The sequence below is a fragment of the Anguilla rostrata genome, chromosome 1 (assembly GCF_018555375.3).
Source record: "Anguilla rostrata isolate EN2019 chromosome 1, ASM1855537v3, whole genome shotgun sequence".
Taxonomy (NCBI): Eukaryota; Metazoa; Chordata; class Actinopteri; order Anguilliformes; family Anguillidae; genus Anguilla; species Anguilla rostrata.
In genome coordinates, this window is record NC_057933.1 from 73627090 (window position 1) to 73643940 (window position 16851).

At 48.7% G+C, this 16851-nt stretch overlaps 2 protein-coding genes across 3 annotated transcripts; both read right to left on the reverse strand.

Moving 5' to 3' along the window:
* Window positions 1-266: 266 nt before the first annotated feature.
* Window positions 267-3992, reverse strand: si:ch211-79k12.2 (uncharacterized protein LOC568844 homolog). 2 transcript variants are annotated; one of them, XM_064299719.1, is made up of 3 exons: window positions 3921-3992; window positions 2665-2938; window positions 267-2351 (listed from the first exon to the last, which is right to left on the reverse strand). In XM_064299719.1, exons 2-3 carry the CDS (start codon window positions 2912-2914, stop codon window positions 697-699), a joined length of 1905 nt encoding a protein of 634 aa, XP_064155789.1. In that variant the 5' UTR covers window positions 2915-2938; window positions 3921-3992; the 3' UTR covers window positions 267-696. The 2 variants fall into 2 exon arrangements, with proteins under 2 accessions (XP_064155789.1, XP_064155779.1); XM_064299709.1 differs by lacking the exon at window positions 3921-3992 and adding an exon at window positions 3642-3899.
* Window positions 3993-5475: 1483 nt separating this feature from the next.
* Window positions 5476-14911, reverse strand: wu:fe05a04 (zinc finger protein 628). The gene is made up of 4 exons (XM_064299744.1): window positions 14486-14911; window positions 13152-13787; window positions 9357-10342; window positions 5476-8847 (listed from the first exon to the last, which is right to left on the reverse strand). Exons 2-4 carry the CDS (start codon window positions 13780-13782, stop codon window positions 7564-7566), a joined length of 2901 nt encoding a protein of 966 aa, XP_064155814.1. The 5' UTR covers window positions 13783-13787; window positions 14486-14911; the 3' UTR covers window positions 5476-7563.
* Between the last annotated feature and the right edge of the window lie 1940 nt (window positions 14912-16851).

Below are 16851 nucleotides of genomic sequence, written 5' to 3' on the forward strand. Positions count from 1 at the left end.
AAGACAAACAATAAAATAAATGATTTTTCTTTGTGTGCATTTTCTTACAAAATTGTTTTCTCACAAAATGTGCCATTGCAATTACTGATAGTCCAAATATATTTGCAACGGAGATATTTTATCAGTCACCCATAACCGCCACTTTCGCTTCATAAATACTGACAAACCCACAACTCCAAATAATGCCTGTGGGTGCATATTCCCAAATGTATGCTAATTATCTGAAGCCTCGTGAACAGAGTAAAGATCATAACATTGTCCAAAAGCAAAGTGGCACTTATTTATAAATGTAAAAACAGCACATTCCAGAAAATAACATCCACATTTCTGGACAGTTGCTTCACTCTCAGAATGAACTAACAGTACAGTCAGTTATCACAACACATCCAGTGGGAGGCCTCTGATTGGATCGTTGAATGATAGTGCAGTAAAATCTTAGGGATTCATTCAAATCATGGACTAATTAAATATCAAAAAGCTGGCAAATACTGCATGTCTGCACTAACAGTATACAGGCATTTGCATCTAAGCTTTTTTTAAAGTGCTTCTTAAAAATATTTATATTTAGCGCAAATCTATTTAAAAATGGCACTGTTGTGTAACTGCTTAGTAGCTCTTAGGCACAACGTATCTACCTCCCCTCCTACCCCTTCTTCATTTTGGCCTGCATCTGCTCCCACCCCCCAAAACCAGCCTTCACTGTATCATACTTTCCACTGTCTCTCCCATCCCCCCTTCTTTTTCAGGGCTCAGCTCCACACCCTCTTCCTCTCCCTCTTCCTCCCCCTCGTCCTCCGGGTCGGGATAGTGCTCAAGTTCCTGGTGCTTGTTGCGGGACAGGGCGTCCCTAAAGCGCAAGCCGCAGTCCTCGCAGGCGTACACCAGCTGCTTCCTGTCCCGCCCTGCCGCCGCGCTCCTCTTGGGTGCGCCCTTGCTGGGCACGGGGGCAGCGTCGGGGCTGAAAGTGGACGAGGGGGAGGACAGCGAGCTGCAGACGGTCCCGGAGGCCAGGCTGGACCCGGGGCGGCCCGCGTCGGCGCTGCCGTTCCGGGCGGGTCTGCCGCCGGCGTCCGGGCTCGGGCTGGCCGCGGGGCTGGCGGCGGGGTTGACCGCGAGCGCCAGGCCGGGGTCGGCCACGGCGGAGGCGAGCAGGCCCAGGCCCGGGTGGGCCGAGGCGGCGGCGGCCGCCAGGCCGAGGCTGGCCTCGGAGACGACGCCGTGCGCGGTGCGGTGGTGGAAGCGGATGCCGGCGCGGTTGGAGAAGCCCTTGCCGCAGAGCCCGCAGACGAAGGGCCGCTCCCCGGTGTGGATGCGCAGGTGGATCTTGAGCGCCCCCGACTGGGTGAAGCACTTGCCGCACTGCGGGCAGCGGTAAGGCTTCTCCCCGGTGTGGGTGCGCTGGTGGGCCCGCACGCCCGCCAGGTGGGGGAAGCCCCGCCCGCAGAAGTCGCAGGTGTAGGGCCGCTCGCCCGTGTGGATGCGCCGGTGGATCTTGAGCGCCCCCGACTGGCTGAAGCTCTTGCCGCAGTCGGCGCAGGAGTAGGGCCGGGCGCCCGTGTGCACGTTGAGGTGGATGCGCAGGTTGCTGTGCGAGTTGAAGGCGCGGCCGCACTCGGGGCACAGGAAGCCGCCCGTCTTGGAGGCGTGCTGCGAGCGCTGGTGCTGCAGGAGCTGGGAGGGGCGGGGGAAGGAGGCGGGGCAGTGCATGCAGGGGTGCTGGGACACGCCCTCCGGCTGCACGTGGCCCTGCTGGTGCCTGAGGAGCTGGGCGCAGGTCTGGAAGGTGCGCTGGCAGGACAGGCAGGGGAACGGGGGCGGGGACTGCGGAGGGTGCGCCAGCTGCGGGCAGGGCAGGCAGGAGGCCAGCGGGCAGTGGTGGTGGTGGTGGTGGTGGTAACGGTGGTGGGGGTGAGGGAAGTGGGGCTCGGAGCCCTGCTGGTGGCGGAGGAGCTGGGCGCAGGTCTGGAAGCCGCGATGGCAGCAGAGGCAGGGGAAGGTGGGCATCTGCGGGGGGGCGTGGGGAGAGACGTTGGGGTTCTGGGAGCTGACCGCTCTGTCCGAGTTCTGCCGCTGCTGCTGCTGCTGCTGCTGCTGCACATCTGCTTCAATGCCGCAGGACCCGATCTGCTCACCGGCCTCCTCCTCCAGAGACAGGCCCAGCCCCAGACACAGGCCCAGGCTGACGGGGACGGCGCTGGACTCCTTGGCCTGGCGGACTTGGTCGACCTGGGTTGAAATAGTCTGCGATGGGGGGCTCTCTCTAGGCCTCAGAGCCTGGAAAGTGGCGGGTGAGGAAGAGGAGAAGGAGGAAGAGAAGGGGCAGGCAGGGCAGGTGCATGTGCGGTGCTGGACTGAACAAGGAGAAAAGGGGGCGTGAGAAGGGTGTGAGCGTAGGTGGAAGAGTTGGAGTAAAGATAGAGATTGGGGTTTGAAGGTGAATGGGCAGGAAAGAGGAGAAAACATGGAGGAACGTGAATGAGACAGAATACATGTTTTTTAAACAAATAATCAAATACAATGCAGCATTAAACACAGCACACAATTGAAATCCATCTTCTTAACATCTCCAGTAACTTGAGCAGTTTTTGTATGGTGAGTTCATACAGCCTTCCACCTGTCCCATGCACTCCTGTCCTAATTTGCCCCAACCCCATCTGCACTTACACTGCTGTCCACTGCTTGCTGCCTCTACGCTCCTTTCCACGGGTTCAGGCAGGGGCTGCAGGCTGCAGCCAGAGGCGCCTTTACTGTGCGGTTGTCTGTTTTGGGCTTGGGGTGCAGCTGGCGGGATTCTGAGCCCCAGCGCCTCGTGCCCCGCGGTCTCCCAGGCAACGCGCAGCGCCTCCTGTTGAGCCGAGTCCTTCACCGGCTGAGCGGAGCTCGAGGTCATCAGATCTCCGATGAACTGGTGCATTTCAAGCCAGGAGCATGCTCCACGCTGGAGGGGGCGTGAGACGGAGTAATGAGAGAACGTAAAGTGAATGAATGAATCCATAAGAGAGGTCCATTACTGGAAATCGAAATAACCCTGAGAGAAATACAGTTTGAGATTCCTTATTATGGGAAGCTGGAGTTCTTGTGAGATGAGGTATATGCTTGCGTCATATAGATGTAATTTTAGAAACTCGTGGCACTAGAAACTCGAGTAGGCGACTATAGCGAATAAACAGCACAGATGATGAAAAATAGATGTAAGAAAGCTAACGTTACAACGTTTAGCTAAAGTAAAATGTACCACATCCGGATATGACTAATATTAAAAAGTGCCCAACAACCAATACTAATATGGTTACAATAACAGCAGTTCATATCAGTACAGAACAAATGTCATGCAGCTAACTATAAGTGCTACTATTACCACTGACAGTTCATACCTACGCACAGTCTGTTAAAGTAGCTGGCTAACAATTCTGCTTTGCTAGCTATGCTCCTTTTTTCAGCGTCTGGACAACCCAAAAAACAGAAACGTTACTCAGATTCAAGATGGCTTTTTAAGTTGCCTATATGTATTTGTTTTACCTCAACTCGTAATTGTCGTTAAAGTCTCAAGCTTCCTTTGGTTAAACACGTTTTATACCCGATTAAAATTAAAGGTGTATTTGCTTATGGAGGAAACACATGCATGTTGTTTATGTACTTACGCTAACGGCGAATCTGTCTTTGTCCATTTGAAATGAGTACATGTGTGCAAATTCTGCCTCCGATTTAGAATTCACCTAAAAGGCGCTATCCGAAAAGAATACGAATACAAAACTGTGGACAGAAAGAGTGTGAGGTTGAGACGGGACTGGGCCAAATGTCTGTTTTTATTTTTAGAAAAACATCTTCCTTTCCTTTTAAAACTTGCTGCTCTACCCTTCCCTCCCTCCCCCCATATTTCACCACCACTACTATTATTTTGGTCAGATCATTTTGCTTACCGACAGACTATTTCCGGGCCCCGTTGTGCCACGTGACCACAGTTGTAGTCCTCCTTACTGCGCGTGTTCCAGCCGCTATGGCCCTCCTAGAGATGGCATGCAAAAATCCAGTCATTTTCACTGTCACACATTTTCACTGAGGAACACGCAGGTAGTCCTGTCAGAAGTCATCAATGACTAGGGTTGGTGCCCCAACGCTATGTTCTGTTTTAGGATTCAGTTGCAACTTGAGTTTTCATTCATATTGTAAAATCGGTAGATGTAAACAGCCCAGCAAATACGGCCATTGGTATTCAGCTAGCTTGTTTTAATTTAAAATCATGCCTTTATGACCTTTAAGAATCAAGCACCTTCAACTCCTATATTTGTGAGCGTAGTGGGCGAAACAATCTCACGTGATGCCTTCAGATAAAATAGGGTGAGTTTTCCTAATACTATGGCAGATGTTTGATCAGATAACATCTATGCAAAAACTGCTTTAGATAACGCTGTAGTACTGAAGTGTTAATATGGGGATGATATTGTCCATGAATTGACCATATCAGAGTGTTCTGAATCAGACTAATATAGCTTATCAACTTAGCCTTAAAGTGATCTTCTCCCCAACCAGCATCGCTTTTCAAGACTTTTTATTTTTTATTATTTCCCAGCCATTTTCGAGGGCCAAACATGGTACCTAGGCTATAGCTTTTGGCATCCCTGGTCTAGGTGTACACGCTACTGCCTAAATATGGCCCTGTGATAAGACTGGTATCCTTTACAGGGGTGTACATTACCTGCTTTAAACCATAACACTGGGGTAAGCTATGATCCCGCGAGCCAACCATATATATATATATATATATATATATATATATAGCATGGCATTGCAGGAAGGCGGGTAGTGTATTTTTGGTAAAAAACCAGCACTGCAGTCCACCCACAGAACAAGTTAAATACATACACTCGGTGTATTATATACTTGATGCTCGTCCCACTAAACAGTGACACAGTGGCCCAAGATTTTAAACATTGACAGACAAAAAAATATTGCTTTGCACAATGCTACCCTTTTTCTTTTTGTACATTGATTTGAACCCAAAAATACTTCTTGTCCCACATGTCTGTCCTGTCCATTTGTTTATGGATGAATAAATGAGGACTTGATGAGTATTGGAGGGGGTTAAGACCATTTGTTCTGTGTGTGTGTGTGTGTGTGTGTGTGTGTGTGTGTGTGTGTGTGTGTGTGTTTCGGGGGGGACGGGTGGGAAGTCTGAAGGTGGGTGAATATTTATGAAAATAATATGGATCCCTTTACTATGCATTAGGATTGTGTGGTCCTATGAAGAGGGTGTGGGATCATTATTATACAAAATGTCTTCCTCAGAGTTCCGCTGAAGGCAATTTTGCTGCAGGCTTCGAACCATGGCCAAGGCCAGGCGCACTGCGCACAAGACACAAATAACCTTCTCAGCCTGCAGTGAAGGTCCCCCAGCAGAAGGAACTGATCTAACCCTTACTGCTCCTCGAGGAGTGACGTCATACTTGCAATACACAAATATCCAGGTGAAGCATCTCTAGGTGCATCTCTTTCTGTTTATTTGCCAAAAAACATGAGCAGTCTCTCATCCCCAACAGAAAATGAGACAGTGACTTTTACAGTTCAATTACCAACAGTACAACGGTTAAAAGTATGACAAACTTTCTACATTATCCAAAAGACAAAACAGCAAGCCATAACAAACCCCCAAAAAAATATATTAAATATGTAAGGGGAAAAACCAGGTAGTTTAAGTGGATTGTGATTGCACAATAAAAGACCCTCAAATCTTCTATGCAAAGGTATTCAGACAGGCAGCAGCCAGGCAGTGGTCAATGGAAAGGCCTTGTCATCAAACACAGAACAAAATTGAATCTGATTATCCTGAAGTTCAAACTTCACTCAAAATTTTTCCAATTTTTCAATTCCATTATTATCACCAGAAATGAAACAGAATGTAACGTATGAAAACTGCTAAAACACCATGTTGATGCAAGGTGGAAGTGAACAGGTATGTTGTGCTATGCCTTTAGATCTGCATTATTTTTCATCTTCCTTATGGACTCAGTTCTTTCACATTCCATATGCACCAAATTTAAACAAGGTTTTAAAAATCCGCTAGCATGTCTGCCTGGAATTACATGGATGTACAGTACAGTATATCAGTGAAAGCAAGTAGGCTATAAGAAATGATTTACACAGATCATTTCACACATTACAGTGTACTATCTCTAAAGCAGTCATAAAACAGAACTGACTCAAAACTGTATGCTGGGGTAAAATATTTCAAAAAGTACAACGGTCTGTTCAGCTTCATGGCAAAATGAACATGAACAAAATACAATCATTTTACAATCAACTTCTGAGTCCTGTCCACATCTACAAATGTTGCCCTACTAATCTTGAATGTACATGACTATATAAACAGAAAAAAGCACCTTGGAATTATTCTCAACTGAGGTCCTGAAAGAAAAAGGAGACGAGAATATAACAAAAAAAGAAAAAGAAAAAATCTGCTACAAACGTTGACATTTTCTGCTCCCGTTAATCAGCACATAGGAGAGAGCGGTTGTGTGTTCTATCCTGTACCTAACGGAGGGAATGTATTCCACACAGAATCAGAGGAAATTGCCAAAAAAACGTCATTTAAACACTGAAAAGTTACGTGCACCTTTTAAAATAAAAGTACAAACATACACAGCAGCAACGGACATGACAGCTTAGGAGAATCCCATTATGTCTGAATCCTGTCTTCAGTTGGACCAGATCATTTAGTACTCATAAACAGTCTACATCTAGTGACTGTCTACACTTTACTGTAATGGTGTCTTTATTGTGCTGAGCATCCCTGAATCATCGCAGTACATTTGCAGAGCCTGTACTGTTTTTTTTTGTTTGTTTGCTTTTTTTAAAAGAAGTTTGGCCCCCAACATGGAGCTAAATATGTTCAATTATCTGCAACTGCAGCCACGTTCAGGTGTGAACCACACTGCTGATATGGGAGAGTGTAGACATCCATGGTTCTTCTCAAAAATAAGTGGTGTCACCAGCTGCTTCTTTTCACACTGCAGACTACAGCTGAGTTCACAGAGTGGAGTCAGAGGAAGACCTTTCACATGCAGCTTTGACATTCAGTTTTCGGGCACCCAATTGACCAATGGGGGTCCCTAACGAGCGTTGAAACATGGACCCCAAACTGACTGAACCCCCTCATACACTGGGCGATGCGTTCGTCAACTGTGCAACACCCTATGGAGCTACCGGCCAGTCGGAACTGGCACCATCTGCATTCAATCCCAAATCTTAGTATGGTGCGAGCCTTTACTCTAGTGAACACCACCTTTAAATCATAATCTTCTTGGGAAGAGACACTGAAAAAAACGAAAACAGAAGCTTTTTGTACCTCTGAACTTCCACCGGTGTAACACAGAGGCAGTTTAGATTCTAAAAGTTACAAAATACCTCATAAACCCTGCTTAGTTGCACACTGTAACACACTCTCCTGTTTCGGAAAAAGGAAACTACATCACTATTATTTTGTTACACTAGAACTAATTACACTACTGTTGTGGGCCACTCACTCACTGTGGATTTAACCAGAGCTCATGATGTCAGAGGCCAAGCTCAAGGCTTACGTGGTCTTAGTTTCCTCTTTGTGGGGGGACTCACAGGAGGGGAGGGGGAGGGGGAAGGGTAGGGGGACGAGTACGGTGAAAGAATGAGTGGAGTAGAGGAGGAGGAGGAGGACAGGTGCTGTATTTCAGGAGAGGAGTCCTGGAGCGGGGAGTCGGACTCCACGGCGTGCTGCATGTAGTGCTGGACCATGTCGCCTTCCAGAAGGATCCTCCCGCAGTTCACACACTCGTGGGGCTCTCCGCCCACCTCCTGGTCCTCCTCCGCCTCCTCGTCCTGAATTTCCACCTCCACGCTGTCGAAATCCCCGCTTCCGTCCTCCGCCATCGTTCCAGAACCAGGATCCCCCTGGTTCTCCCCCTCAAATTCTGCGTTGGTCCCTTCGTCCGCTACGGTTTCATGCTTCAGCTGGTGTGATGCCACGCCGCTCGATCCCCAAACTCCAGTACCTGAGCCCTCTGGCCCCGCCCCGCCAGAGACGCCCCCTGCTTTCCCGGCCGGCAGGACGGCTCCCCGCTGCCCCTTCTCTTCCTCAGCCACTGTCCCACCCTCTTTCTTCACCTCCACCTCGACTCTCTCCTCCTTCAGGGCCATCGCCCAGTTCCTTCCTTCGCTAGAGATCTGGGCCCCGGCCTTTACGACGGCCCCCCCTGCCGCAGCCGAGCTAAACAGACCCCCAGCTCCCGGGGCCCCGACAATCTGCATGGTAACCTGAGGGGGGCGCGCGGGTCCCGCGGCCGTCCCACGAGGCAGCGCCGTGCCCGAAGGCTGAGCGCCGTCTCCCGCCGGCGCCGGCTGAAGGACCCCGGACTGCTCCCACGTTTCCGGAAGCTTCTGGGGCCCCGGAACAAAAGTGGCTTTGGAAATCTGCAGCTTCAGAGTGGTCCCCGGCACCGGCAAGGACTCCTGGCACGCGGCCTCAGACGGCTGTCCCTGGCCAGCGGTGGACGCCTCCACCACTGCCGCCATCGCTGGGGGCTGATGGGCAGCCGCCGAGGGCTGGTCCTGGACGCTACGGGCTGAACCGGACCCCGTCGCCACCTGCAACGCCGGCGCTTGCGTCTGCGGGTTGCTTGCCGGCGAGGAGCCCACGGGAAGACCGGCGGCGAACTCCGCCAACCCGGGGGACGAGGAGTCGGCGGGAACCGGGAGGAACATCACCAGCGACGCACCGGGAGGGGGGCACTTATCCAGCGTGAGCTTCCAAACCCCTCTGGGGGGGACGTCCACCTTCTCTGGGGCCGGCGCTTCCTTCTTCTGCTTCTTTGGGGCCACCTGCACCAAGACGAGACACAGCTTGGCAAACGCACAGAGTGAACACCCCCCAATAACGCACGCCATTAGGCATACGGACAGTTTATTGCACTAAAAAGAAGAATCGCCGATTCCTTCTCATGGTACAAATTACAGTACTGCTTAACTGGCTTATAACCTGCAAACACAGTAACCAGAGGATGAATGCCAACAAACTGCCATAGGGGGCAAATGACTGTACTATATAAGGCTCTTACAGCGAGGTCAACATGGGTTATTGGCCGAATACGGCGGAAAGGTTCCCTTTTAAAACAACATTAAGCAGAAGAAAGAGTCACAGATTCTAGTCTTAACCATGTCTTTCCATGCCCTCATCTACCCTGGCGTGCTCTCCCACCTTGAGGAGCGTCTGACCTTCTCTCCTCCCCGCTTAAACCCTCCTGTCCCTCACCGAACGCGTCAGCGCGTTCCTCGCTCCCCCCCGTTTCCCCGAGACGACATCGCGCCGTTGCCGGCGCGGCACAACTTACCGGGGCGGGCGGCGGGCGGCCGCAGTGCTCGCGGTGGCCGTCGTAGCCCTGCTGGTGCGGGAAGCCCAGGCCGCAGCGCTGGCACAGGCAGGGCCGCTGCCCGGCGTGCCCGCCCATGTGGGACATGAGCAGCAGCGCCGAGCGGAAGCCCTTGCCGCACTCGGAGCAGGTGAGCACCCGCTGGTGGGCGCTGCCGTGGCGACGGAGCTCCTCGCTGCTCCCGAAGGCCTGGCCGCACTCCATGCAGCGCACGGCGTCGTCCCCGCCGCGCGGGCGCGCCCCCTGGTGGCCCCAGCAGCCCGTCTCCTCCTTGTGCCGCTGGAAGTCCTCCTGGCTGCGGAAGAAGCCCAGGCAGGCCTCGCACTGGATGCGCTGCGGCTCGCAGGCGTGGCCGCGGTACAGCGACGCCAGGCGGAAGTGGCGGCGGCAGCGCACGCAGGTGTACGGCAGCAGGCCCAGGTGCGAGAAGCTGTGGCGGAAGAGGACGTTCTTGCGGTCGAAGGCCTGGCCGCAGTCGGTGCACAGGTAGGAGCGCCTGGCGGCGTGCCGCTCCATGTGGCGGGCCAGCGACTTGCGGCGGCGGAAGTGGCGCTGGCAGCGGGGGCACTGGTGGCGGCGGGGCTCGCGCCGGTGCGTGTCCACGTGCCGCTGGCACTCGGTCAGGCAGGTGAAGACGCGCTTGCAGAAGTCGCACTGGTAGAACTCCTTCTCGAAGTGCGAGTTCTCCAGGTGGTGCGCCAGGCTCTCCTCCGAGTCGAAGCTGGCCTCGCACACCCGGCAGCGGGCCGAGGGCGTCCGGGCGTGGGCGTGGCCGCGCAGGTGCGCCCGGTAGTTGGCCAGGTGGCAGAACTGCTTGCCGCACTCGGCGCAGCGGTAGGGCCGCGCCCCGCTGTGCAGGTGCATGTGCTCCCGCAGCTGGAAGGCGGAGGGCAGGCTGAGGCCGCACACCCGGCAGCAGTGCTCCGCCAGCCCGTCCGCCGAGGCGTCTGCACGGGGGAGACAGAAACACGGCGACAACCTTCAGCCCCCATTTAATGGGGTAAGGAGTTGGTCTTGTAACCAAAAAGGTCACAGGTTCGATTCCCCCGCTAAGACACTGCCGTTGTACCCTTGAGCAAGGCACTTAACCTGCATTGCTTCAGTATACGTATATCCAGCTGTACAAATGGATGCAATGTAAATGCTATGTAAAAAAATAAAATAAAAAAAGTGTAAGTTGCTCTGGATAAGAGCGTCTGCTAAATGCCTGCCGTGAGCCCTTCCTAGAGACCGGTAGCGACCGCACACTTCACCACACACACCGGGGCGGCCCAACCCTGTTCCACCCCGTAGGTTTTCGCTCCAACCCCAACGAAGCACAGCTCATTCAACAGCTACAAATCTCATTGAGCTGCTAATTGGTACGATCAGGTGTGTCAAATTTGGGTTGAAATGAAAACCTACAGGATAGTAGATCTCCAGGAACAGGGTTGGGTAGCCCTGACTTAAGCCGCGTTTCCACCGCAGGAACTTTCCCCAGGAACTAGGAACCTTTTGAGGATCTCAGTGCGTTTCCACCGCAGGGACCAAGGTCTAAATTCTATAAGTTCTGGGGACTTTATTTTACCCCCAAAAAAGTCCCTGCTCGGGGGGTAGTACTTTCGGAAAGTACAGGAACTTTTGGGGTGGGGCGCAAGCGCTGAACATTTCTGATTGGTCGAGTACTCGCAGTATTTTATTTCAACCGCCATTTTTAAAAGGCTGCAGCCGCAAACAGATTTATTTTCATAATAATAACTTGAATTCAAACTTGTATGCTATGTGGCGCAGTAGCCTACTTTTGGTTATAGCCAGCCAACATCTTGGAACAGATGAGAAATTAAGATTGAGGATTATAACATGTGTGCTCTTCTGTTCTTTTCTTGCTTTAGTATTCGTTTTATAAAATGTTAAGCATTCGTGCTGGGACAGCATATTACGTACCAAAACATTCAAACAGTTTAATTCGGTTGCTGAATATTTTCTTCTGGATTTTCTTTGTTAGCCCGTTATAATTGACTCAAAACGTTTGATATAGTTATGTGAGGTATGCGGTAGTTCTACATAATTTACATTAGTGATACAGTAAAAGCAAACTGGAAATCACCTTCCGCACTTTGTCAGGGTGGAATAACAGGTTAATTCTAGTAATCGTCCCTTTTGCTTTTTCAGACTGCCATAATTTTACTCTGCGATTCTTCAATTCCACAAAAAGACCAGGAAGACTATGGACTAATTTATGGTGCATGGTTTGCATCTGGAGGGCACACCGCTGCTCGGCTAGCAGTAACTTTGAAGGAAAGCAAACGGTGGCTGAACCACTGCAATATAAATTTTAATTTTCACGCAAGTCCGAGTTTTCATTCTATTTATTCTTGTCATTTTGCGATTAGCCTATATGGAATTGAAGATGAGAGTCGAAGTAATCAATTCAACAGCAAATTGTTTACGACGTGTGCATGTTTTCTGCTGTTGTTACCAGTTATTTGTGGAATGCGAATGCATTCTGTCGCCTCGGATGTCAAGACATGAAAGTGAATGTTCGCATAAAAACATCATGAATGTGTTTGAGAGGATATATAAAACAGTTACAATCTGACTATTGGCCTGTTATATCCTATTTATTGCATAACAACGGTCCAAGTCAAACTACCAACGAGAGTTTTGCTTGACAACGGTAAAATATGCCCAAACGGCCGCGGAAGAATATTTAAATTTCAGGTGATTTAGTCGATAAAAATCAATAAATACTAAAGTAACCATATATAAACATTGTTGATAACCCGTTGTACAAGTGGAATAAACCCCTCCGGGCTGTCCCGGTTATTAGAAAATGTAGGCTACTTCAGTGGTAGTATGGGGTTACAGAAGAAATCATACAACAGATAGACTGACGACGACGTCGCTTTTTCATACATCAGTGGACTTATTTGCCTAATTGTTGCGGGTCTTTAGACCGCGGTGGAAACGCAGACAACAATGGGCTGAAGGAACCTTTCAGTTCCTTGAAAAGTAGTTCCTGGGACTAAAAGTTCTGGGTACTTTGGGTGGAAACGCAGCTATACACTCAGCAAGCAAACAAGCCCAGCAGACCAGCGCTGCGTCAGGGCTCGGTCTGGGAGAGGATAACTGAGCAATCTGGACCCACGCCAACTGTCACCAGCAGCTGAGATGCATTTACCTAACCAGCTCAAGGCCTTAAGTGTTCTTTTCACTGTAGAGACTGGGAACCTCCCGTGCCTGACAGCCAGCAAGAGAAGTGAGAGAAAAAGCCAAGCTGAAAAGCTGTAGTTTGGCTTTGTTTAGAGTTTACTTTTACTTTGTTGTTTTAGTTTTTTTTTAAACTAGGATCCTTCAATGGTGAACAGTTCTGTTTTACTTGTCTCAAATTGCCTCCTTGCATTCTCTCTCTCTCTGTCACTCTAAGGCAAGATATAAGGCAACAAATGTATTTGTCGCATCTCCCCATGTCCAGCTATTCTGTCCCTCCCAGGGGTGTGCCTCAGCTTGCGACAAGCATATTCCAGAAAGTTCTGTACCGACAACAGACAAATGAAATCTGAGATGGGGTGGGGTCAATTCCACTTAAATTCAGGAAAGTAATTATATGTATCATTGAATTGATAAATTGATAAATCCCCATAAACATTATTGCCATTTTTACGGTCCACGGGTTGAATTAAAATTAAATTCCACTGAACTGGCTGAACAGAAAACTGGAATGGACTCCAACCTTACTGAAAGTAAATGTGAAGTAAAACTAAGTAGCTATCTCACCTGAGGCTATTTCCTCTTCATCGTCATCTTCTTCCTCATTGTCCTCCTCCTCCTCGTCTTCCTCTTCACTGATATCGCTGTCTTCGGTCTCCTCGGAGTCCTGATCCGCTTCAGCAGCAGGGCGTTTATTGTTCGCGTTTACACCTTGTTCCTTGCCTCCCCCACCACCTCCACTGCTTTTCCCCACTCCTCTCGCCCCAACCGCTCTAACATGATTAAGGCCTGTCGCAGGTTCCGGCTTTTTCCTGACCGTGATGCTAACGTTGCGCTCCGTGTCCCTACGCACAGAATTCGACCCCACCCCAGTGCGGTTTCCGTCGGCCACGTTGGCGCCGGGGTTCGATTGGTCTTTATTTTGATCGCTTTGTTGGGCGACATTCTGCGCGGGAGCCCTGTTGCGCGCCATTGCCGGTTTACTGGCGATTGGAAGAACGTGGCCTCCCGCTACATTGTCGGAGTTTAGTTCTTGGGAAGGGGGAGAAGCAGTCTGAGAATTTGGAGGAGTGAGAGGAGCGCAGGAGTCACTGGGGCAAGGATGGGACGGCGCCTCCTTAGACCTCGCTTCATCTTGGAAGAGTTCAGGAAAGCCCAGCTCTGTCAGCTGGATATCAATTGTAAACTCTGAGGACATGACATCTATGAAAGGGAAAGAAGGAATGGTAAATGAGGAACTAAGTGTTTATATTCCCGGCAATAAGGTAGACAGTAAACAAATAGACCCAAACTTCAACACAAATTATATGCATGACAGAAAGTTAACAGCCTCGTTTTTAAAGTCAGATTTGTGTAAAATATTGAGCCACACCACAAATATCCTCAAAAGCTCGTTTTAATAACAATGCAAACACGATTCGGTTGCTGTGGTATGAAGACACAAATAAAATAACACCCTCCAAAAAAAAAAAAAAGATATATCAGATACGCGGCGGACCTGCCCTAACTAGCTCGAAGGTGTTAAATGTTCTGTTTTTATCACTGATGCAGCCAAGCATTGTGTTTGGTAACTTGACTAGCCCCAATGCTATATGCTTACAAAAGAAAACTGATGAATTGCTCGCGAATGTTAGCCACATGTTTGCAGGCTGCACAGCACAAGCATTATGTTACACTGGTTTGGAACAATGTAAAAATATATTCTTCCCATTGTAATCTTATAAACAAATAACGTTTAAAAAACACTGAAACCAACCAATTGAAACTAGCATGTTACTTGCAGCTAATATGCTAGTGTATCACCTAACTTCGCGACTAAAAGTCTCAATATTAAGCTGTTGCAATAAAGGAATCACAGAGATAAAACATTGGCGTGTTAGTTTACGTATTCTTAACGTTACCTGGTTTAGCTTTGTTGTTATTAAGCCAAAGATCCTGAAGTCAAAAAGCTTAGCTAAGTGTTTCTTGTTGAAAGAGGGTACGCATCCCGTAGGGTCTCAAATTGCGAGGTAAATTAGCAAACGTACAGGTAAACATCCAGCTCGCTGGCATCAGCCATAAAAGATAACGTTTGTTGACTACTGTTTTGCGTTTAACAGCTAATTAGCCAGCTCGCAATTTTCACTTTTATATTCGTTTATTTTCCACTTGCCCCGCGTAATTCAGGCACTTGTGTTCAGTCCTTGCCCCCAGGTGAATATAGCCTACTAACAATTGCTGACTCTGGCTCAGTTTCAATTTTTCCCACATCATGATCAGTGGTAGAAACAGGTACAAGTAAACTGAACCTAGATCATTCAGGAGTCACAAATTTTCCAGAGTCTCTCGCTTCCGCCTTTCCTGCGAGACTGACGTAAGAAAACTAGTGGCTGCCTAACGACTGCCACCTACAGTTCTGGAGTGCATAATGCAAAGAGAACAAGGCGGGAACGGCAACAAAACACCGTACCCATCTGTTTGTATGGTCTGCGCTGTCTTTGAATCCTATGTGATGAAATTTCATTCTCCGTGTACAAGGTTTTGGTTGGATAACTAATTACATAAAAAGTTGCACCTCAATATCCTGGTAAAATATGAACAAAGTTGGTCTGGTTGTTCTTCTCTCCAAGTTCTGAATAATGGCAATATTGGTCATTGATGCAAAGCCTTCAATACTTTACTGCACTGAAAGCCAGTATTTTTTCTTCTATTGCAGGAGAATGCCATTGGCCTTGCCACACTCCTTTCTTTGCCCTTATATTCCTTTTTTCTTTGCTAGATCTATATCTCAGCCATTATTGGTTTGAACTTGGGGGTGGTTTAGTTTACTTTGGGAGCTGGTACTCAAAGACCACACATAGTATTATCACCAGCATGCTCTATTTGTGTATTCTGCTGATGAACTGGAGTTGAGAAGTTTAATGAATTTTGATATTCATAATAAAATCGCTGATGTCCTAAGCACTGAGAGCGTCACTGCATTACAATAATTTAACTTATATTTGGCATATTTCCCAAACATTTTCTTGTGGCTTACCAAAGTCACCCGGCATTTGGCTGTGTATTCCCTAGGTTGCCTGAAATGTGTAATTTTGCAGTATTATGTATGGCAATTGAGAGGTCACACTCATCTGTGGTGCCTTACCTCTAGAGATTAAGCACTTGCAGTATAAACCAATTTATTCTGTATTCCAAGTACAACTTCAACTGAGAGAGAATATGTAGGTATACTGTATGTGAGCAAACATTTCATTACTGGCATTTAGCAGATGCTCTTATCCAGACCGACTTACACAACCTTTTACACAGCATTTACATTGCATCCATGTATACAGCTGGATATGCAATGCAGGTTAAGTACCTTGCTCAAGGGTACAAGGACAGCGTCCTACCCAGGAATCAAACCTGTGACCCTTTGGGTTACAAGCCCAGTTCCTTACCCACTATGCTACACTGCCGCCCACTTCACTAACAGTGGCCACTGCAGTAAGAGCATATCCATGACACCTGCAAATTCCTGCATGTTCCTCGAGGCTTCTTGGCAGGCAGACTGGCATGTCTTTGGACACTAGCTGTTAGCAGTCGCGTCAGTAGGGAAGGACCATTGGATCCATGGAACAGGAGTCTCAGACGTGGGGGCCGGGTCTAACGCCTGCAGTCGGGTGCTTAAGTGACGTACATATGGCAGAGTTAATCAGCGCTATTGTTCAAACATGGCAGTTGGCCCACATGCGAGAACCCTGCATTTTAGAACGCGCTCACATCATTTAAAATCCAGATATGAATTTATTCCTCAATGAAAAGGAGTATATACTTGTGTCGAATGATTTGTGACAGCAGTTATTTCTAAGGTTTTTTTTTGTTGAGTAAAATATCACAATTTAATATACTCAATATAATATAAAGCCTAAATAAAAGTGACTCGTCTGTTGATAATCATGCTCTTGTGTAGTTCCAGTCCAGCTATTCAAGGTTGCTAACAAATATTTATCAGATTATTTTATAATATTAGCTTAGGTACATATGTAACATGAGACTTATGAAAACGTAAACTATAACTATGTATGACGCATAATTTATTCAGCTTGTTTTCATGCGAGTGGAGAAACAAAGAGCTCAGAGTAGTTTTGGAGTGGCGTGGTACCCTGTGGCGCTGGGCACTGTCTACAGCAAGGTGTCCGGTGTCTCTCCCTCCAGCCACAGAGCTGGCACCACTGCAGACCTGGACCCCCCAGCTCCAATCTTACAGTCTGCTCCGGGAGAGCACAGGAGGCAGACGTAGGGTGGT

Excerpts from the sequence above, each read along its gene's own strand:
- wu:fe05a04 (XM_064299744.1), bottom strand. The coding sequence starts at position 13,782 with ATGTCCTCAGAGTTTACAATTGATATCCAGCTGACAGAGCTGGGCTTT. Across the intron at positions 10,343-13,151 it reads TGAAGAGGAAATAGCCTCAG|ACGCCTCGGCGGACGGGCTG; the intron begins GTGAGATAGCTA and ends TCCCCCGTGCAG. Across the intron at positions 8,848-9,356 it reads GCCGCCCGCCGCCCGCCCCG|GTGGCCCCAAAGAAGCAGAA; the intron begins GTAAGTTGTGCC and ends GTCTTGGTGCAG.
- si:ch211-79k12.2 (XM_064299709.1), bottom strand. The coding sequence starts at position 3,683 with ATGTACTCATTTCAAATGGACAAAGACAGATTCGCCGTTAGC. Across the intron at positions 2,939-3,641 it reads AAGACAGATTCGCCGTTAGC|CGTGGAGCATGCTCCTGGCT; the intron begins GTAAGTACATAA and ends CGCCCCCTCCAG. Across the intron at positions 2,352-2,664 it reads AGCAAGCAGTGGACAGCAGT|TCCAGCACCGCACATGCACC; the intron begins GTAAGTGCAGAT and ends CTCCTTGTTCAG.